This window comes from Xiphophorus maculatus, chromosome 20 (genome assembly GCF_002775205.1).
Source record: "Xiphophorus maculatus strain JP 163 A chromosome 20, X_maculatus-5.0-male, whole genome shotgun sequence".
Lineage (NCBI taxonomy): Eukaryota > Metazoa > Chordata > Actinopteri > Cyprinodontiformes > Poeciliidae > Xiphophorus > Xiphophorus maculatus.
In genome coordinates, this window is record NC_036462.1 from 3442207 (window position 1) to 3465886 (window position 23680).

General features: G+C 36.6%; 1 protein-coding gene across 2 annotated transcripts in view; it reads right to left on the reverse strand.

Moving 5' to 3' along the window:
- ripor3 (RIPOR family member 3) overlaps positions 1 to 21230 on the reverse strand; it is a 36597-nt gene extending 15367 nt beyond the window's left edge. The window contains exons 1-4 of one of the 2 annotated variants that reach the window (XM_023325716.1): positions 20939 to 21230; positions 10202 to 10274; positions 1817 to 1915; positions 647 to 799 (exon numbers count right to left, since the gene is read on the reverse strand). In XM_023325716.1, the coding sequence (XP_023181484.1) occupies positions 647 to 799; positions 1817 to 1914 (251 nt within the window). In that variant the 5' untranslated portion in view covers position 1915; positions 10202 to 10274; positions 20939 to 21230. Of the gene's footprint in view, positions 1 to 646; positions 800 to 1816; positions 1916 to 10201; positions 10275 to 12260; positions 12285 to 20938 lie in introns of those variants that run through there. The other variant, XM_023325717.1, reaches the window with a different exon arrangement.
- Between the last annotated feature and the right edge of the window lie 2450 nt (positions 21231 to 23680).

Here is a 23680-nt window from a genome sequence, read left to right on the forward strand (position 1 = left end):
TTGTACACATTACGACGCCACAAAAGTCAGTCAACGATTTAGTTATTACATTTAAGTTTTGTTAAAGATCTGAGTTTCTCGCTCAAAGACATTTTACCAGTTAATTGACAAGTAGGCAAATGAACAAATGACCTTTTTGCTTTAAACGCACCGATTACTATCGAGTTTCTTCACTAAAAGGTCCATAAAAATGACTTATTAACGAATCTGTTAGAAAAGAAAAAATTTGCTTTGGTACTTTATTAAAACTCATTTATAATAAAACTTAGTGAATCGCTCTGGCTAGCCCCAGACTTAGATTTAATCCAACTCCTACAGCTATTAAAAATGTTTATTTGACCTTTTCAGAGCGTTTTCCTTCGTTGTTTCGGTGCATTTAATGCCAATAGTAGCGCTGCCCAGAACAGCTTCAGCCATGCACATGATCTAGATTGATGCTATCGCCACCTGCTGCCACAGTCTGGGTATTGCAGCATTTTTTCTTTAAAATGTTATTGTCATGAGATTAAATCAACCACTTAAACACATACAATATTCTGTAAATTAATGTCTAATTAAATCAATCAAAGTTGCGTATTTTAAACAGCTGGTCGTATTTCTGGTGTTAAATAATAACAGACTGTGAAACATGTCGGTTGCTACATACTTGAGTCCGCTGCGCAGTGCTTGGAAAATCCTGTCCACCTGCTCCGGCTGCGACCAGGTAGTGGCCGACCATCGGCGGGGGGAGAGGTGCATTCTGGGAGGTTTACTTCCTGTTGTGGCTTTGGAGCGGAAAGAGCTACGTATTGAGGAAGACCTAAGAACCAGAACAACATGATGAAAAAAATATTTAATGTGCAGATTTTCCAGTGGAAAACTGAAACTCATGAGTTTAAGAGTTCTAGCGTTTTGTGACATGTTCCTGTTTCCCATCAAAGCCTCAACATGATGGTTCCTGGGAGACCCACTGAAGAAACGCAGCAGGTTTTACTGAATGTTGCTGTTTGTGTAGAGTATAAAAACACACAGGAAGTGGCCAACAGCACTGGGATTTTAAACATTTCACACCTGATTTTGGAACATAAAACCTCTGAGGCGGACGGTTTGCACGTCTTCTGAAATTTAAATAATTTGTAACGGATCTCGTCTATTTGAGCAACTCGTTTAAAAATCTGCATTTGCATATTTAATTATGTAACACCACCACCACTGTGCAGTCACACAGGCATTCAGGAAACAGTTTACTGCATTACTCATTATGCAAATTCCACACTTTGTATGTTTTTCGACTTCCATCTTAAACAGCCAAAGTGGTTAAGTTTATGCTTGAGTTTGTGATTTATTGTCACAGAAACGACAATGATGAGGTCTCTCTAAATAAAACTGTCCTTTAAAAAAAAGGGCTAGTTGAGACAAAAGCACCAGACTGAAGACTTTTATCATCTGGTTTTTGGTAGAAAGAGAAAAAAAACGATAAATCATACAATAGGAAATTATTGAAGTTATTTTAATTCATGTTCAGAAACATCCCACCTGTTGCCACTCATGGCATTTTCTTGGAGTATTTTTGTTTTTGCAAGTTACATTTATACTTAGACACTGACTGTTTATAAAAGAAGATTTACTGCAGAAACTCAATCCAATCATCTCTAAAAATTGCTTCTCTCAGTTTCATCACAAATAAAATCTTCATTCATACCAAAAGTCATGAAATATTTGTGGCCAGGCATCAAAAACTGACCGTACAGCTGTCACTATTTTCCTTGACACCAGAGGATGTACTTATTTGGTAATCAGTGTTCATTCCCGACGCCGTCAGCTTCAGGTAACTCACCGCGGCCGGCCGCTCAGCGAGCCCAAACCCGTGAAAGAGCGGCTTCTGTGGATCAGACCTCCATCTGACGGCGAGTTGAACCGCAGCTTCACCGACATCCTGCAGCACAAAATTCATGTAAAGGGGGGAAAAAATGTCAGTAGTTCATTTCTGCATCACAGAGGTCAAACTCTTTTTCATTTTAGGTCATAACATCAAAAATGTCCTGAAAAGGCACAAAATGTTGATAAAACCAATTAAATTTATTTTCACTTTTATGTAATTTGGCAGCATTGAGAGAAAAAACTGATTTATAAAATAATATTTAAGCAACAATTATCTTGAAGGATCTGTTTATGTGATGCTTTGAGTCTTGACGGACCAGATTTGGCCCCCCAACCTCGAGTTTGACACATTAAATAAAAACACAGATTCCAGATCAGCTCAAAAATTAAAGATGATCATGAAGTGAAAAATAAAGTTATTTTATTACAAGTAGTCAAATTAATATATTTACTTGTATAAACTGAAGTTTCTTAAACTGCCATGTTAAACAAAAGTAAATAAATTAAGCATGAAAAACTTAATTTGATTACATGCAACAAATTAACTGAATTTAAAAAAAGGAGTTCCATTTTCTTTTTTTCTGTTTAAAAAACTTCAATTTTATTTATCTTTCTTGTTCCAGCGAAATAGGTTTTATTACAGACCTATTTCACTGGAATAAAAATATGATGATGATGATGATGATGATGATGATGATGATGATGATGATGATGATGATGAAGATTTTCTTGCCCCCAAAATGTATTTTTTTAAATTACAAAAAAATTGATTTCCTTTTCATTACCTAATAGACAACAAATTCAGAATGCGACATTTTAATTCAATCATTTCTTTTGTAGTTAAGTGGTGTGCAAATAGTTTGCAAATTCTTTTGGGTTTGATAAAAGAAAATAGAAAAGATTTTATGTATTCCCAGCAATACTTAGCAAACTGAACATGTCAATTAAAAGCAGATTTGGGTTCAGTAAAATTTGCTTTTTTATAAAAGTTGCTCAATAGGTGTAGTCTGAATTGCAATGAAATTAAAGGGAAACATTTCAATAAAAGTTAAATGTTTGCAGTGCCGGGCCACATTTCTGGTTTAAACCAACAGATTTAACCTTTCGAAACAAAACCAGAAAACATTACCAGGATTTTCCCACATTTCAGAGATCCCGCCCAGTCCGAGTTGCTGTGCAGCAGAGAATCTGACCCGGTTTAAATAAGTCAGGATAAAACCTGCAACGTTCAAACTAATGTTTAGCTCTTTTGGGTCTAATTGTTTCTCATTGGTCTTTTTCATCTTCAACTATCAGCAGAAACACCTAGAGAACCAGACCGGAGTCAGATGATCCAGAACAGCATCTCTGGATCACATAAGTGGAATAATACGGGAAAGGCAACACAAATATTGTATGTGACCAAACTCAAGGTCCTGACCCGGTTCTGCAAGTTTGCAATGACAGAAATGCACATTTTAAATGCCTAACGTGCCGGAGGTGATTCTTTTTTAAATTAAAACAAAGATTTTAGTTGTTTTCATCTTTTGTTGCGCTTTACTTTCCTTTCAACTAGCCAGCGTCCATCTAAAGAGCAAAATGACAGTTAGAGGCAGTGAGACAACAACTAAAACCGAACAGAAATGTGCTGACAGAACGTTGGACTGATGGAGAAACTGAGATAGTAATGCAAAGAATAAAAAAAACTGAAGCAGAGATTTTAAAAACCTAAAACTAAGATTACAAATGAAGAGAAATAAATTAAAATGCAAAAGTGGAATTAACCCAAAATCTGCATTTAATTACATTAAATGTTTTACTTTGCATGTATATAAATAACATAAAAGTAGAAAAAGTCCATGTCCAGAAAACAACAAGCTGTGTAAGACAATCTGTTTGACATCTGCTCACTTTTTCATGTGGGTCGTTACAGTTTGGTTGGAACCAAAACAACATTAAAACTTAATCGTAATCATCTGTTTTCTCTCTAAACGAATCCAAACCAAGACTTCAAACATATTCCAGTTCTTCTGCAGAAAATCTTCTTTAAATGTCCTGCAGAAGATTCAAAATCAAACACTTCAAACCTTGGAATAACTGCTGAAACATAAAAAATTTAAAGGTTTATGCGTCATCTTCATCATGTAAAGGAATGAAATGGATTTCTGTGATTGATGCATTTTTATACAAACGTGATTTGTTTTCCAGATGGCCGATAATATGGAGATGATTTGTGTGCATGTTGAGTTTTCTCATGCATTTTGTTCAGCAGAAACGCAGCAGGAATTTGTCCCATGGGGTCGGACTGTTGCAATCCTGCAGGAGGATCTGAACAAACATCCTGAAGTTCCAGCTTTTCTTTTTGTGCAACGACTTCGATGTTTTAGAGTTTCTAAGCAGATAAACTAAATCAAAGTCATCCAAGAACAAACATCCTGGCAGGAATGCCTCATGCTGTCAATGGAAGTAGGTCAGAGCAACCCAGGTCGTAGTCCTGACCCAGAATCTGCATATACTCCGGACCGGAGGCCAGAAAGGTTTTAAGTAGTCAACCAAGGCCAGGAGAGATCAGAACCGAACTTTGTTCAGATGATTAATCATCTTTAAATGCTTATAAAATACCCGTTTTTAATGATTCTCTATTTAGAACTTGATCAAACTCGAGGCTCAGGGGCCAAATCCGGCCCGCTGTAGTGTTTAACGTGGCCCTCCAGACTTAAAATGGACACATAAGATAATAATCAAGTGCTTAAATATTATTTTATGAATCAAATTAAATCAGTTTTCATCTTTTTATCGGCTCCTGGGAAAATCTGTGCTAAGTTACGTTCTTGTATCTGAATGTGGAGGATTTTCTGAAATATTCAATCATCTAATTCACTATTAGAAAACTTTTAAAACTAATTTGAGTAATGAACTGAAGTTAATCAATAATCAGCATTAAATAATTCAGTTGCTGTTTTAACTTTCCTTTCCTGCTCTTTTTTCTTTCTGGGTGTTTTTTTGGAAAAATGGTCTTAAATTGAATGGTTCCCATGACGTTTTGACGCTAAGCTTTGCTACAGGAGATTTTAAACCCTTCCAAATTTGTTTTTCACAGCTTCAGTCGTTACAAATTTGAATTTGTTCCGACTGAACATGCAGACAAGCTAGGTATGGTGCGCTTCTTCCAAAAATGCAACCATGTTATAATTCTTCCAAATTAGAGTCACATGTTTTCTTGTCTTTCCTGTTTTGAAGACTCTCAGAAGAAACTGTGCCACAAAAAGTCAAACTTTCAATTTGAAGTTTAGAGAAGTTACTTTTATCTAATAATCAACAGAATATTTTGCTTTCTGTTCACTTTTTAATCAAAAGTCTTTTTATTTAGTTCATTTGTTTAGGAAAACGCGTAGTGTGTTTTCTTTGTGTTTCTCAAAAGGAATTTGGGGATTTCCTGCAGACCGCCCCGTGTGGTTCTGAAGCAGAGCAGCACAGACAGGAGAGGCGGAGCTGTGGGGCGTCGCATGGCACAAAATGAAGCTAAATTAAACAGGAATCCAAAAATACAACTGGTAAAAATATCAATGCAAACATCTACAGTGTGGAAGAAAGATGAAGGTCAGTAGGACTTGATTTATCCCCGAAAACGAGTTAATGCGGCAAAAACAAAGCGTTTAACATGCCGACCGAACCTCAGCAGACACAGCTGAAGATGTTTCACTGAAATAAAGTGACAGAGACGTCAAGTGTTTGCACGAAATCATGGCTCTGCAGAGGATTAAAAGGAAAACACAGCAGAAACAAAAAGTATGCAGCAGATGCCCCAGAATGGCAGCAATACAAGGATCTGATACATAAACTGGAGATTCTGTGGCCATAAAATATGAGTTTTGGATCTATGGAGAGAATGGATCAGAGATGTATTTACAAAAATGCATGAATTATAATTATAAAATGTCAATTCTTCTAATTAAACAGAAAAGTTTAAATCTCAATCTCGTTGTAATCTGTTGATGACAATGACAAATAAATCTTATCTTATCTAAAAGCATGCTTGTGTTTGTTCAGATGCTCCGATCACCATTACTGAGTTTTCACTAATGGTCATTTGTTGAGTCAAAGTTTATTTTATTTGAAATGCACAAATTAATTGTTTTATAATTGTCTATTAATGGTTTATCAGATTAAAATTAGTTCAAGGCCGTTTAGATCTTTTAGTGCTGTAGTTTGGCCGCCATCCAGCAGAGGGCGCCACTGATCAAACTTAAACGGAACCGCTGATTGGTACAGCATCAAAGATGGCGGCCGTAGCTGAACGGTGGTAAATAGAAACGGTCCAAACAAAGGTCGGTTTGGGACGTAAGATTCACTTTATGCGGTTCTGTTGTGAAAAATAAACACTCGGCTCATTTTGCCTCCATCTTGTCGGCGCTCAGTCACGGCGCAGATCTAAACGTCTAAACCAGAAATGTAGCACCAGGTAGCACGGCGGCTGATTTCTCAGGTTATCGCAAAGTTTTAACATTCCTTCCAGAGCCAAAACCACAAGAAGAAGCTGAATAAAAAGCACGACTAACAAGTTAAAGTGTAAACTGACCTGAAAGTTTCATCACAGATGAAATATGAAGAGGCAATAAAGGCTGCAGTCCGCATCACTGGCAGTTAAATCTCTGGTCATGGTGGATTATGACATATTTAGAAAACTCAAGATTTCTGAACAGAAATCTTCTTTTCTTCTCTCTACAATGACCTGTCATAGATTCCTGTTTTATAAATATTTAATAATGTGACAAAACCACAACATTTTCTGTTTATTCAGCCACCATTTAACACAGCTGACAATTTAAATTTTTTTTTGTGGGCTCTGGTGTCTCTTATATGAAAGTAGGCTGACCGGAAAGGGGGAAGGAAATATCGCTGGGTCCGGGAATCGAACCCGCGTCGAGGACTCAAGGCCTCCAAACGTGGGTCGCGCTAACCACCACGCCACCACAGCAGGCCCACAGATTTTAAAAGATAATGTGCGTTTTAAAATCATGCACATTATGAAAAATTCAGCCCTTATGATATAAGAGAAAAAGGTTTTTAAGATAATGCCGATAAGATCAACTTTAAATTAACTCATTAATTAATAACGTGCATTTCAGGGATCACAAAAACTGGAAATAGTTTTGTGATTTAAGAATTTTGCCAATTTGCACGGATGCAAAAAGTGAAATGAGACATTAACATTCCTCAGGTGATGAAAAGTGTTGCAGGGGGGGGTTGCCTGGAAGCAAACTGGGGGGTTTGTGTGGAAAAAAATTAGCTTTGACCTTTTAGTGATTTACAGGGTCCTGCATGGTGTGGAGGTCAAAGGTCAGGGCTGTGTGTGTTCGCCAGCGATGTGTGCGTTCCTTGTGAGGCTCTGCTGCAGGCCAGCGGCTCCAGACACTAAAACCACTAAAATGGAGGGAATTGGGTTTCTCTGGCGTTCTCCCTCCTCCGTCTGCAGCCTGGGGGGCCGTTTAGTTGTGGCTTCAGACGCATTAGCATTTCTTTCAGTCTCCTCTAATTAGTCTGATCTCCTATAAAGTCCCTTTTATCGACTTCAAACTATTTTCTCATCATCATTTGTCCAAAAAACAGAGGAAAAAAACCTTTCCAAGTCATTTATAATGATTGAACACAAATATTTACTGAGTCCTTGAAGCAGAAAGATAAATAGCAAGTTATGTTTCCCAAACATTTTTCAAAATGTTGCAAGAAAATCCATGTATTTTGTTCTTTGATTATTCAGTTTCAAAACAAAATCGCACAAAGCACCGTGTCCCCCCCCCCTCGGTTTTTAAAACCTGAATAAAAGAAAAAGAAAATTCAAGCTTTAACCTACCTAAATCCAAAATAAAAATTCAGAAAGAGTTTCTGCAAAGGTTTCACCAATTTAAGACCTTAAAAAGTCTGAATTAAGACCATTTAAAACCTTTTCAAGACAATTATGAATTTAATGTAAAACCGGTATATCCAAAGAAATGTAAAAACTTCATTCAGCCAACTGGTAATACATTTGCAAAAGAAAAAAAAAAGTTAGCAGCTACTTAGCGGTAGCCTCAACTGACTCGAGTCACAGAACATGGAAGATGTCTGAGTAAATAAACAAAAATATATAGAATATATTACATCAGTCTTGCCAAGACCAGTTAGCAAGTTTCATATGTTAAAGTTGGTCTTTAACATATTAAAGACTAACTTACTTTTTAAAATGCATTTAAGACATTTTAAGGTTTTAGTTTAGATACACAAACTTTTCAAGGATCCACTGACACCCGGATGTAGCAACACCAGAAACTACAGAAGTTACCAAAGAAGAAGAGTTTGTTCACAGACAAACATGCTAATGTGCTAACATGCTAAATGAAAACATAAGACTTGAATCCATGATTTGGGGTTCCACCATTAAGTCCCAAATATTATAACCAAATATTATTAATATCTTTCCTTAAAAGAATAGAAATAAAAATACATAGAATAAAAAGGTTGGGTTTTTTATTCTTGAAATTGTTATTTCCCTAATTGAATTTTAAAACAAAAACTAAACTTTTATTTTGAAAACCTTTATTTTAAAATCAGAAGACTGATTTCATCAATAGTGGCTCTGGAGTCTTTTTAATCCAGATCATCAGCTGGTTGCTGGTTTCCCAGGTTCAGAGGCTCAGATCCAGTTTTAGCGCCAAAATCATAATTATTCTGCATTTCTGTGGCAATAGAAGCACTATTACACTTTATTTACATTTATTTATTTGGTCTAAATCTCTGCAACACAAACCAAACATCCTAAAAGTAGCCATCAATTTGTCCACAAAGATTTTTCAGCAGGCTCAGCTAGGGGCAGCCCGTCTGTGAGAAGGACCCCTCATCTAAATCCAATGAAACTTGTATTAATTAAATCTGAATCTCTGCTTTTAAATCATCTCAGACACTCTTCACCTCCAGCTCAGGGCCCAATGAAACATGATTTGCTGGCTCATATTAGAGGAGGTCAAAGGTCACAGATGACTCATGGTCTCTGGGGTGAAGAAGTATGTTGTTGTAGATGGCTACTCACACGATTCATCCAAGAGCGCATTCAGCAGGCCGCGCTTCGTACTGTAAGCTTTAATTTGACTGAATTTTCATGGTTTTCTGTTAATTTTTAGCTTTATTTTAGTTTTTAGTTTTATTTATTTACAGAAGTTGTGTGGTTGAAAACTCAAAACTCAAAGAGAGACGGCAGCTTTGGCTGAGTCTTGATCAGCGTTTAACCAGGTTTACAAAAAGTCTTCAGCGGTCAGTCAGCTGGTTACATACAAAATGTTTGGTGTGGACTTTGTCAGTTAATTTTTTACATTTTATATCTGCATTTTATTTTTAATTTATTAAAAAGATTTATATTCTTTGGAGCAAAATTCTCACATAAAACATCTTGCAGTAGAAAATATTGTCAACACAAATTGTTCGTCTGTAAACATCCAGAATTTTTTCATCGTCTTGCAGCTCCACATATACCCAGTTACTGTTTTTTAATCAGCTTTTAAATTATTTATTAAACATAAATGACTAAATTTGCTTCTTTTCTTATACCTGAAAAATAAAATTTCTCATTTTGGTTTCTGCAAAACTCTTTTTATGTTTTGTAAAACAAAACATGAATTCCCAACAAGAAATATGATTATTTTATTTGTTTAAAACAGAAAAAATGATTTTTGGCCCTCATGTCCTTTGGATCAAAGGTTTTCATACCTCTACATTAACCAATACTATATATATATCTTTTTTTTATTTTATTTTATTTTTCAGGCGTTTTCCCTTGTTGCTGGTGTTGTAAATTGATGTCAGAATTTTTCTTCTGTTATTGTCTTTTTCCATCTTCTCAGGATGTTTTACCGTACATTGTGTGTGAGGCAACAACCTGATCTTGTGTTTTCAGACCAAGTCAGTCTACAGATTAAACAACTAAATCTCTCTTAATTTATTTACATGAATTTTTCTCCTGCAGAATCCATCTCTGAACATCCAAACATCTGAGATCGGACCAAATTAACTCCTTTTGTTCTTTTTTCCTCTCCAACACAAATCCAAACAACTTTCCAGCAACATCCATCTCTGTCCTCTGAAGATGAACATGCCAACGCGCCACAGCGACATCTGTATGAAAGTCGATGGGGATAATCCTCGTCTGATTGTGTTTATCAATAAAAATACAAGAAAAAAATCTGAAAAATGTTGAAAGCTTTGGAATCCAGTTGTGGATTAAGACCAGACTGTTTGTGTTTATCAGATGCTCAGAGCTGCGAACGTAAAGCTGTTCATTTCCACAGTTTGGTCCGATTTCAGTCAAAACGTTTTCAATTGTCAATGTTACCTGGTTTTTCTGCTCCGTTTGTAATGATGCCAGGCCTCAGAGAGTCACTTTGGTGTCACTTCATCCTCTAAATCTGCAAAAAATAAATCAAGAAATTACACTATTACATTTCCAAAAGCTTTCACTTTTTTCTTGCATATTTTTGGTGCAAATGGAATTTAGTTGTGTTTGTCTAGAGATTTCACTGAGATTACATGACTACCAAAGTTTTTCCTGTATATATAAATACACATTATATATTGCACATAAGATTTTTTGTCATTGGAGAGTCTGAGAAAATGTTTCAGAGAACCATATGAAGGGTCAAAACTGTCAGATCTTCCAGACTAAAATATTGATTACAAATGTTTTTCACCAAAAAATAAAAATAAAATAGTCAGGCAAACTAATTTGACTTGAAGAAGTTTGATATTTCTGACTAAAATGCTGCTGAGATTGTAAGTTGATGTTGGCTGCAATCTTTCTAAAAAATAAAAATAAATAAATAAAAAATGTGATTGTAATAAATTTAAAAACATTGACTAATACAAACTACACACTATTAGACATGTAAAATGTTCCAGATTGTTTTTAGATATATCAAACTTAACTTGTTTACTGTAAACGTAGTGTTTATCAGCTTTCAAGTAAATAAGATAATATGGCACACATCAATACCACTCTGCATCTCAAAATCTCCGTTTTTAGCATCTGTTACTCCTGTAAGATTAAAATCAATAGCCAACGCTAGCAGGATTACAAGTGATGCTAATGATAATATGTATGGTACGTATACAAAGTATATTAGGAATGATAAAGCATCTAGTGTTGAAATGTTGGTTTTGGGGGCCCCAAATGAAAATCTGTTCAGGGCCCCAAAAAGGTTTGGACCGGCCCTGTAAACATTCATAACCTCCAAATCTAAATCCCAGATTATTTTCTACTCAAGAAAAAGTAAAGCATCTGTTCTTCCTCTGCCCCTTTCTGTACAGGAATAGCTGACAGCTGATGAAGATTTATTTGCCTTTTGGAAGTGAGGAGCAGGATGAGGACTGCAGAGGAAGAGGAGAGGAGCTCTGGGTTTGTAATCACACCAGCTCTCTGCGGTACCGCTACCCCCTCTTCATTAACCTCTCTGTCAGCAACAGTTAACCTGTTCCCAAAACATGCTGAACACACAAAATACAATACAAATGGAAATAAACCACAAAAAGCAGGTTACATATGTGAACTGTTTCAGTGTTTGGAGATGAACAGGCCTCCTATCGTCTCCTACCGCTCATTTTTTGATGATATTTTGTCAGATTTGTAATATTTTGTCACAGTTAAATCTTTATAAATAAATTTGCGATAAAACCAGGTTCTCAAAGGGAGTAACTTCAAGTAGCCTTTAGCCCAACACTGTTACATATCAGCATAAATGATACAAACCTGCAGAGTAATTAGCATTTAGAGCTAATTAGCCTGTTAGCACAAATCTAACATGCTAACCCATTAGCAGTAAATGTGGGAACTGTTACTGTTCTTTGTGAAAGCAAATCACACAAGACGATTATAAAACTCAGTTCAGTTACTGTAACATAAAATTTTCTTGAGCTCAAATTAGATTTGGGTTAGCATGTAGTGCTAATTAGCATGCTAAACTAAGAGATGATGTAAACATTTCTCCCGTGTTTTCTGGAAGTTCACAAACTAACCTCTTAGCATACCTAGCATACTGTTCAAAATAGATCAACAAGCTAAGCTAATAGCTGGAGGCTGCAAGGTTTGCTGTTTATTTCTGCAAGTTAACCACAAAGTAGCTCATTGTAACGTTCTTTTAAAAACCCTGAAACTTCTCCTGAGACACTGGCTGCATAAATTACTCTCTGAAGTTGGATTACTTGATTTAATACACTTTAGGATTTAACAGCACTTGGAAGAAATGATGGTTGCAGAAAATGTTTTACACAACACTGGAGGGTTGTTGGAATATACCTGAACTCATTTGTAATGTTTGTTCCAGTGGAAAACTGATATATCAGCATTTCATGGGAAGACCTGATGGGGCTTCCGAACCTAAATAAAAACCTTCACTTACTTTGACATACATGTTGTTCATGACAGGCTGTATGGGAGAGGCACCAGCTGGAAATTGATATTTTGCCACTTGTTGAAATGTGATTTAGAGCAGAAAACTGTTCTAAGTAAATAGAAAACAGGTGATTGAATATGTTTTCAGTCAGCTGATTGGTACCTGGCTGCTCACCTGTTCCAGATCATACCTGTCATTTACTCAAACCATTTCAGCTGCCTGCCATTGTCATGTTTGCATAAACTTTTGTGTATAATCTGCATTCTGCTGAGCACAGCTGCATATGTTACTGAACTAAGACGTATTTATTGGATTCATCTTAAACAATCGAGTCCTTGTGTTTATATTCAGTCTTGTTTTAATATTCTTTCTTTTGGACCTTTTTAAAAATCCAAAGCATAAATAAACTTGAACAAAGATTCATTCCTCCCCTAAATCTAACATCAGGCTCTATAAACAGGAGTTTTTGTCCAAGAACCAAAGTTTGTATTGTTGCATATAAAACAGCAGATCAGCACTTTCTAACATCACTATAAATCAGAACAGTTTTAAGCTTAAATAATAAAATATAAATAAACTAGATTACTGTTGTGGGACTTATTTTTAAAATGAGACTTTGATGGCGATTGGCAGACGCTGCAGGATCATGGAAACTAATGGTTCACAAAACTTTAAGTTACTTCTTTGAAGCTTATTGCGGCAGCTGGAAAAATCACACATGGATCTGGAATAAAACTCTGCTTCAGCTGCACAGATTCAACAGGAATTACAGCTGTTACTCCAAACCCAAGCAGTGCAGGTGGGTGTGATTATGTAAAGATGTCAGGAATTTGGGAATTCCCTAATTCATATCCGGACCTAAAGTCCATTCAACTTCCTTTAACTCTGCAGTTTGGATAATAATCTGTGCAGATGATAGGAGGCAGCTTTGTGTCTCACAGAGTCCAAATGTGATGCAAGAATGAACAAAGAAAAATAAAAAGGACTTCACAGACAATACCAGCTGAAAATATTCAAACAGATCCACCATTAGTTGTAACAACAAACATTATTTCAGATATAAAGAAAACAAAATTAATAGACAGAATATAGTTTTTTATTTTGTTTTATTATGATTTATTTTTAAAATCTAATATATTTAGCATCCCGATCCACACTCCATTCCAGTAGATGGCAGTAATGCTCATCTAAACGTTGCTGCCATAAAAACGGAGAAGAAAGGACTAGATCCTCACATCCTGGCTAGATGATGTATGCTAGGTGCTAACAAGGTGGCGCTGTCGAGCCAGTAATCTTTTTCTCATTTAGTAACGTTCAGCCCCTCAACCACCAAACACTTTGTCTGTTTTTAGAAACAGTGGAGACCCAAAAGAAGTACAAACATGTGCAAAATGTGAATTTTGCATAATAGGTCCCTTTTAAAATGTACAAGTCTTGGTGTGTGTATAATTGTTAAAGTTCATGACAGGACAAATAGAAAACAACTGAAACATGTTTTGTCAGCACAACTTGGTTTTGCATTGTTCCAGGTGAACAAACCAAGAAACCTCTGGGATTGTTGGAGAACCTCAAATAAATCATTCTGCTAAAGGGGATCTGCACTGTTAGATTCAATTCAGTTCAATTCAGAAATACTTGATGGACCCCAAAGGGAAATTAAATAGATTTTAATAGATTTATTCAAAGGTTTTGGCTTTTTAACATTTTTTTGTCCTGGGATTTTCCTGGAAGCCCTGTGAGGAAAAAAGGAGCCTCATGTTTGAAACCTTTTCAAAAGTTACACACATGTTTTAGCAGTTCAGGTTTGTGCAACCTGTTCTTATTTTGTTTTTAAGTCACCATTTGTAAAATGTTCATTTTCCATTTCACATGACTGACTTAATAAAGCCAATGAAAGGCCTGTGTGCCTGAATCTTCACCCGAGGGTGAAATGGAAATTCTCTCCTAAATCAAGTTTGCAGTCCGGAGTCGAGCCAGAGAAATAAAACATTTCACCACGTTTAGCCGTGTTGCTGGACAGGTTTTCTTTCTTAGCGAAGAATAACTTCTATCAAAAAATAATAATAATTAATCACCTGAGTTAGTCTCTTCTTGATGCCAGTTAATCTGAGATCACTGATTAAAATTTAAGGTAACGTCAAAGAAATGAAGCAGCCATTTTATAGCAGTAGAACTGACTGACCAAATGTAGCGGAGTCCCGCTGGCGTTGCTAGGTGAGGGGCTGGCGTTGCTAGGTGAGGGGCTGGCGTTGCTAGGTAATGGTCCAGTGAAGTGTCAATTTTGTACAACGCTTCCCTTTAAATCAGGCGTCCCCAAACTTTCTCCTGTGAGGGCCACATAACTTGTCCCTTCTCTGATGGGGGGCCGGGGTCAGTTTGTAACAGAAAAAGTGTGACGATTGTAAGAGTGCTAAACATAAAAATGTATTGTTTTTCAGAAAGCACAATCAAATAACCTTTTCTGGATTCTTCAGAGAACAAAAGTCAGGAAATAACACTATTTATGAAATAAATAATAACCAAATAACACTGGGTTCCCCACATAAAAAAAAGGGTTAGGGTCAATTATATGCATGTATAAAATAGTTACTAACTAGTAGTTAATAATAAATAAAGTTCATTACTAAGGAACATTTATTTTATTGCAAAAGTCCAACTTATCAAATAAAAATGCACATATATGAAAATACTCTGGTATTGTTCAGGGGGCCGGACCAAATGTGGAGGCGGGCCGCATCTGGCCCGCGGGCCGTAGTTTGGGGACCACTGCTTTAAATCCTTATAACCCTAGTAAATTTATAACTTCACTAGGGTAATTTCCAAAAAACAAATTTTCTGGTCATTTGTTTATAAAAAATATATAATTTTCTGTTTTGCATTTTTAATATGAACAATTTAGCAATACAACAATCAAATACACTAATGGGAAAAATGTACCAAATGTTTTTACAAGTTGCAATAACTTGGTTGAATAATTGCACAAAATCCTTAAAGCAACACTTTAAAAAACCTTTTCAGAAAATTTTACTTCAGTATTAATCATTTATTATCTTTCAAAATAGAGTTCCTATTATAATTGCTACATGTCCTGTTTAGACCTGCCTGTTGAGCCTTATAAAAATAACAAGGAAATCACAGGTTTCTGTCTTTTCTGGCCCTAAAAGTTGATCTTCAGTAAGTGAACACTGAGCTCCGTTTTCACTCATTTTTGACCACTTTTCTCCCCTGGGATTTTAATGTGAAGTACAACGTGCGCCTTGTTCAGTTGTTTATCTATAATTGTTCAAATGTCAGCTGGATGCCAGATTTTCTGTTGACTAAAATGCCTAAAATCAGAGCTACTAAAAAAATACCTTTTTTGGACTATTTGGACTTGAGATGCTGTAAGACTCCACATGTATTGATAAACAATTTCTTTAACTTATGCATTATGTCAACGAAAGGGTCTAAAACAACAGAAGAAAAACTAATTTGAGGCAAACTTTAGTTGAGTCACTCTAAATTAGCTCTATATTTTTAAAAGAAATAAAACATGTTTACTTGGCTGGTGACCCGTTGGACCGTTGAACAAAAACTTCTGATTTTCCTTCACCTGAACAGACTGGAGCCTCAATATGGCAGTCTTGATATTTATCTGTCTATTCATCTCTCACTTCACTCTACAGCGCTAATTCGCCAATACTAATAATCAGCTAATTTTTTTGCTTAGCACTTTTGCTAACTTTGAATGCATGTAGCGCAGTTAGCGTCTGCTAAATTAAATTCTAAAGTGCAAATTTACTCGGCTGTTTTGTAAGATTTCACTTGAATAAAGTTTTACATTTCTGTTAAAGTTTTGGTTATCAATTGTTATGAATTCTTCAAGTAGTTCTACCTTTATATTCATGCTTTTATTTTGAAATCTGTTTAGGCAGCAGCTCCATTTCCTCTCCTCACATTCTGCACCTGTGATGTGGTGCAGCAGGTGATGTGGGGTATCAACATAGTTGAAGTTAGCGTGTTAGCATTAGCTTCTGCTAAATATTAGGTTGATGTAGCCAGTTAGCGTTAGCAGAGCTAATGTTTATGAGTAGTCCCTGGTGGTTAACACAGCTAGCTTTTTGTGGGAAGAGTGACACCATGTTGTGGATGTAAAATTAAAACCTGTGTATGACACAACAAAATGGCCGACTTTCTACACAGTGGATTGAGTCTGAACCAGTTCCAAGGAGGAGCCGAAGGCAAAAGCGAGAGTCCAAATACTGAATAAAATAATGTAAAATTTATAAGACTGGTTCTGATTATGACATCAGGCTAATGGGCTTCAGCAGAATAGAAAAAGTCCAAACAATTACGTAAAACTGACAGAGATCAACAACAGAAGTCTGTGTGAAAACCTTTTTCTCAACTATTAATAATAATAATGGTGCATTAGTCTATTTACCTTGAACTGGGGGTTTAATTCCCAGGAATTTTTACAACATTCTTGTTTTATTAGTCAGTGCAGCAGAGCTGACAGGACCCCCTCCGAGGACGTCCAGACGGTGTCAGAGAGTTCAGAACCGCACCGTATAAAACATGACCCAGTCAATCTGACAGAGTTTCCCTGACTGCTTATATAAAATGTAAATTATCCTGAAGGGAAAGTCTAACCCCATACACACTGAACATGTGGTTTTATGATTGGCACGCCTGACCAAAACCAGTTTACAGACCAGTTGAGATGAAGGGAGTGGAGAGGAAAGTCGACCATAGAAAAAAATCTCTCCCTCCCACTTCAGCCTGTAAAGAACTGAGAAAATGAAACAGAGATTTTTACAGTAGGAGTTTAGTGACAGGAAGTCAACACAATGCTGCTAAATCCTTCAGCTGATCCAAAACGCTCCAACGGTTCTGATGAAAATCAAAGAGACACCTTAATCACAGTAAAGTTGAAACGATTAGTCGGACTGATCATTATTAATCAATTATTAACCATGAAATAATCGTCAACTAATTTAATAATCATTTAATCGTTAACTGGGTTATAAAGACTAAAAAAATATATATAACAAGTTTTGCATTTAAGATAAAAATATTTTTGTCTGTAAATATGTTGACCCGAAATTCCTCTTGTGATAAAGTTTAGTGCTATATTATTGCATTTTTGGCTGTAAAACGTTTATTTTCTTATTTTAAAAAGGAATTGAATTGTTTATTTTCATTTTTTAAATTGAAAAATATGTAGAACGTGCCCATTTTTAATCTGGTTAATCAATCAATTGATAGAATAATTGATTACTAAACTAAAATAATCCTGTAATTTATGTCCTTTTTGATAAAAAATAAAAAGGTTATAGAAGATTTTTACTCCTTAAAACTCTTGTTTATATCAACATTTGAATTGTTCATTTTACATTGGAAATAAAATACACAAACTAATAAGTAAAATAAATCACTTTTGTTACTTGAGACAACACTTGTGAACTGGCACTTTTTATAAATAAACGGAATTGAATTGAAAATTTGATTGAAAACTGAGTCAGTTTGTTGTTCAGATTGATTGATTATAAAAACCAGAACACTGCATTAAGACGAGACTAAAACTCATTTTTCATCAAATCTGGACAATACAGGATAAGAAAGCTGAACATTTCCGTCTCTTTCTGCCATTCCTTTCTTTTTAGCATCAATTACACACTTCATTAAATGATGCGTCCACAAACAATCAACACGAGTCAGAGGGGCAATAAAAGCAGGACAAGAGCCCTGAAGATCGGCTCGCTTCACTAGAGCAAAATGGCAGCCAGCCGCTAAAAACCTCCTAATAAAGATCCTTCACCTCTAACTGCAGGAATAAATAACGGAGGACAAGAGGAATAAATAACGGAGGACAAGAGGAATAAATAACTGAGGACAAGAGGAATAAATAACGGAGGACAAGAGGAATAAATAACGGAGGACAAGAGGAATAAATAACGGAGGACAAGAGGAATAAATAACTGAGGACAAGAGGAATAAATAACTGAGGACAAGAGGAATAAATAACGGAGGACAAGAGGAATAAATAACGGAGGACAAGAGGAATAAATAACTGAGGACAAGAGGAATAAATAACTGAGGACAAGAGGAATAAATAACGGAGGACAAGAGGAATAAATAACTGAGGACAAGAGGAATAAATAACGGAGGACAAGAGGAATAAATAACGGAGGACAAGAGGAATAAATAACTGAGGACAAGAGGAATAAATAACTGAGGACAAGAGGAATAAATAACTGAGGACAAGAGGAATAAATAACGGAGGACAAGAGGAATAAATAACTGAGGACAAGAGGAATAAATAACTGAGGACAAGAGGAATAAATAACGGAGGACAAGAGGAATAAATAACTGAGGACAAGAGGAATAAATAACGGAGGACAAGAGGAATAAATAACGGAGGACAAGAGGAATAAATAACGGAGGACAAGAGGAATAAATAACTGAGGACAAGAGGAATAAATAAACCGGGCGCTGATTCTGACCCGGTTTGTTGCGTTGATGTTTTTTCTGGCAGCCGGTCAGTTTGAGTTGCCCTCACTGATGGGTTCATGAGAAAGAGTTGCTCTGGTTCTGAGAGAGAAAACTTCTGACTTGAAGACGGGAGGAAACATGGAACATGAGTTTAACTTAAAGATTTGCTTCTGCAATTTACAAAACTTAAAGTGCATTCACAGCTGATCGTCTGGTAAACTCGGTTCAATTGGAGACCAAAGTTGTAACATTTGCTACCAGCAGCAGATTCTCTCTTTCACGCTGCACTGTTAAACCAACCAAACCTCAGACCTCCTGGCCTGTGGGGGCGCTGCACCAAGAAACATTAAAGGAAACCACACAAAAACCTCTGAAGAAGAAACTCAGCGTAACTTCCTTTTTCACAAAATTCTGGGAAAATACAGCAAAGACAAACATGTTAGCCTAGCGCTAATGGGAGAAACATCTTGTGGTCTTTCTATAAAGACATAAGAGAAATCCTACAGCCACTAAAATCTGATGCTCCATTTTTGTTTACATTTTGTAAAGAAAGAAGTTGTGTTCAGTGTCTTCAGAGGTTTTTGTTTTGTTTCCTTTTGTAGTTCTTGGTGCAGCGCCCCCACAGGCAAGGAGGGGAACAGGTTCCTTTGACAGTAAGACAGAGAGCAGCAGCAGAACATGTAACAAAAGTCTACTGGCCTATCAGGAAAACATCCTGAGAAACAGCAGGACAAAAGAAAAGTCAGACACGGTGTGTTATTTGGAGAACAAATAACACATTACATAACAACATGAATATGAAACCATTGAAATTCAGTTGAGGTTTTCTGAAAAGCAAACTGGCTGAATGACTTTCACCCTAAATCTTCCTCGAAAGCATTTAGTGTTTGATAAATGTGACAAGGTTTAAAAGTTATCTCTTCTGAGTAGCTGAAGATTTACTGTGAAACTGAATCACCAAACAACGCCAGTTCAGCCAAAGTTCCCACTCAAGTGAATTCTTGATGCGACTTTTCTGCAGAAATGAAACCTGATATCTGAAAATAAATGCACAACAGCAGCAGGCCAGGAAAACGAACCGGGATCAGAAGATTACAACAGAAATGACATGAACTGAAAATCACAGTTACAACATCCAGTCAGTCTGAAGCCACGACCAACATCTCTGCTGCACGGTCCCTCAGAGTCAGTGTTGAGAAAAATACTTTATTTAATAATCGATTATTAATTGATGTAAACAGGCTTCAAAAAGACCATCTGCTGAAAAATAACCGTTCTCAGAGCACCATTGTTGAGTTGGTCAGTAACTATGCTAGGGCCAAAATAAGACAAAATTAAAAATTATAATTAAAAGAATTAAATTGTAAGAATAAAGTCATTATATTACAAGACGGCTTCAGCCTCAGGCCGTCTAATGTTTTGTCTTTTTTTGTTCTTTGGATGCCAACAAAAACAAATGTGTTTCTGTTTGATGTCAATAAAGTCTGATTCTTTCTCTAAAGTCATAATATTATGACTTTCTCATGCATCATTTCTCATAATACTACAATTTTCTTTCATTTTCAGTTTCTTAGCTTGGCCCTAATTCCATTTTAGGTAAAAGCAAAAAACATTTACTTTCTTATTTCAAGAAGGAATTGAAAGATTTGTTTATTTGCACCTTTTAATATATTTCTACTATATATTTATATATATTCCTTTATTTAACCAGGTAAACTCTGTTCAAATCTAGATCTCATTTTCAAGAGGGACCTGGGCAAAAAAAATTTGCAATACATAGCAACCTGGTTACAAGATAAAAACAATTAATGCATATGCACAAGTATAAAACAATAAAAACAATTTAAAAACAATGACACTGTTTCATAGAATCTTGTTGCCTATCTTTAAGAACTGCTAGAAATAAGTCCAGTGAAATCATTTCCGACATCTTAAGTTCAGACTGCAACTAACCCTACTATCATATAAAAGAGTTAAATAAAAAATCTTGCAGAATGTGGTGAATTTTTTCCTTTTTTTTTTGTCCAATTAATTGTCAGAATAATCGATAATTAAAACAATCGTTAGTCTGTAGCAGGTAGGATACTGACTGCTGTAAGCTAACCTATCTGTTTACTCAGTATAACTTTGAATTGAGGCATTAAACAGATTAAACTTCAGTAATATAATAATAAAATGAGTCACAGCTGCTGAAAGCAAAGGAAACTCACCGTACAGGATGAAGAACCAGTTATTTCCAACTGTCAGCGCCGGTCCAGCAGGCCGAATGGAGTCATATCTGACGCTGCTTTCTGCCTCTGTGTGTGTGTGTGTGTGTGTGTGTGTGTGCGTGTGTGTGTGTGTGTGTGTGTGTGTGTGTGTGGATGGGTTTGGCAGCCGCCTGTTCAGTCCTGATAGCGCTCAGTCTTGCAGAAGCTCAGCTGGGTTTTAGAACAATGTGGAAACTCTGTTTCTTCTTCTCCTCCTCATTTGTTGTGTGAGAAACGTTTATTCCTCCAGCTCTGCCTCAGATTTTCTCTCCACTCCCTTTTCTGGGTTTCTCTCCTCCTCTTCCTCCTCCTTCCGACACTTCTCACTTCGTCATCCAGATATTTTATATTTCTTTTTATTTTAACATTCTCTGTAAGTTAATGTTTTTCAAACTCTTTGTCGTTTATTCATGCAGCTACATTTCTTTTTTCTCTTTCTGATATTTAAACATTACTGTTTTCTTTCTCTCGTTGCTTTTTAAGTACTTCTCTCCCATTTTTAGGGTTTTTTATAGAAAAGTCTCCCACTCTTCCCTTCCTCCACTCCTTTCTTCCCTTTCCCCCCCTGCCTCCGCTTGGTGAGTATCATGTTCGGCTTTAAACTACAGAACTTGGCTCCGACTCAGACCTCATACATCAGTAATCTGATTGATGGCCACTCATTTCTCCAAATAAATATTGCACCCTGGAAGGAGGGTCACCACCTCTGTGTGTTTGGAAATAACCTAAAACATGTTTAGACCCTGATTGGGGTTAGGGTTAGGTTTGAGTAAAATGATTAAGAACAAAGGAGTTTAATGTTTGTTCACACGGCCATTTTAATTGCAGTCGTGTTTGTGGTTCACACGGCCATTTTGAATAAATGAGCAGCCCATGAGAATGAAGAGAAATATGTGGAGTTGTTAAAAGCCACCACATCCAGCCTGCTTCTCTCTTCTGGCTCTTAGAAAACCAGACTTTCAGTCTCTGAAATTTGCAGTTAAATTAAAGCCAGCCTGAAGCCTCATTCAGGATGTCTTCACCCCGATAGTCCGGTTGACTCAGTTGGATTGGAGACCAAATTTTCAGCTGCACTGAGTCAAACCAACCAAACCCTTTGAAAAACCTGTTCCCCTCCTCACCTGTGGGGGCGCTGCACCAAGAACTACTGAAGGAGAATACATGATAACCTCTGAAGAAGACACTGAGCTCAACTTCCTTCTTTATGAAACGCAAACAAAAATGGAGTGGTGTTAAATTTTAGTGATTGGAGGATTTCTCCAATTAGCATTAGCCTAATGTGTTTGTTTTGGTTGTATTTACCCAGAATGCCCTGCGCTGTAGTCCACTTCTTCCTTTTGGAACGATGTCTGGTCCACTTGTCGTTCACATATACATTCAATGCGCACCAGAGTTCACATGGATTTTCTAAGCTGAGCTCCAGCATGTTTGGTCAGTTAATTTTAACACTGTATGCACTGTACAATGGCTGCTGGCAAAGACAAGTGTTTTGTTGTTAAATTACCATCCTGAAACCACTTACTGGATCCTTGTTTGTTGTGCTGGAGGCTCCACTTCTGCTTTTCAAAGATACACCGTTGTATAGTTACGCATCTGCCAAAGGGACTGAAATCTGATTATGTAGGAATAATTTTATGCAATAAATGTAATTAACATGTTTTGTAACCCATAAAGTACCGTTGGTCACCTTTCGTGTCTGAATGCTGTGAAAATGTGAAATAAAATTCATGGTTTATAAACAAACATGGCCAGTAAAGTTGATTCCATTTCTCTATTACAACTCATGACAACTTTCAGTTTTCACAGGAAGAGACGATTGTGTTGCGACTGAATTCCTTTAAAACGCCTCTGTGATTTAAACACGTTTCTCATCTCAACATTAAATCTGCTTACAATGTTTAATAAAAAAAGTGTCGCTCACTGTAACTGAAAACAGACAAACATAAATATAAATATACAAATCTGCCTGGTCAGTAAGACGCAGACACACACACACACACACACACCGACTCGGTATTCACACATGCTGCATCAGCTGGCCCGTTCACAGCCTCACCAACACATGTGAGACACAGATAAGAGGAAAGAGACGCCGGCATCCTGTTTATGCTGCTCCACTCCCTCTGCACACGCTGCAGCTGCAGCAGCTGATGATGATGATCGGATATACGGGCGTTTCTGCTGCGACCAGAATGAAGTTTATAGGGACAGCATTATGTGTTTTCAGGCACATAGTGCCATTTTACTGCTTAATCAGGTAACTATGTTACCTTCAATTGTTATTAAAATGCTTCACATAAAATATGACTTAAAAGAAATTTTACTTTGTAATTCATCGCCTTGAAATTGGGCCTGTGTCTCTTTTTTCTCCCCTCCAGGGTCTTTTGTGGCTCTAGTGTCTCCTATAGGAAAGTAGGCTGACAGGAAAGGGGGAAGACATGCGGCAAATATCGCCGGGTCTGGGAATCGAACCCACGGCGAGGACTCAAGGCCTCCAAACGTGGGTCGCGCTATCCCCTACGCCACCACAGCGTGCCCCCTTAGTGTGTTTGTTCTTCTTTCATTTCCGAGGTTATACGGGTTCTACCGCGGCGTATTGGGGCCGATATGGTTAGAAAAAGAAACGAGTAGATTCCTGCCAAAAAACAAAACAAAAACTTTTGAGATTAATATCAGAAATGATCTAGAAAAAAATTGAATTTC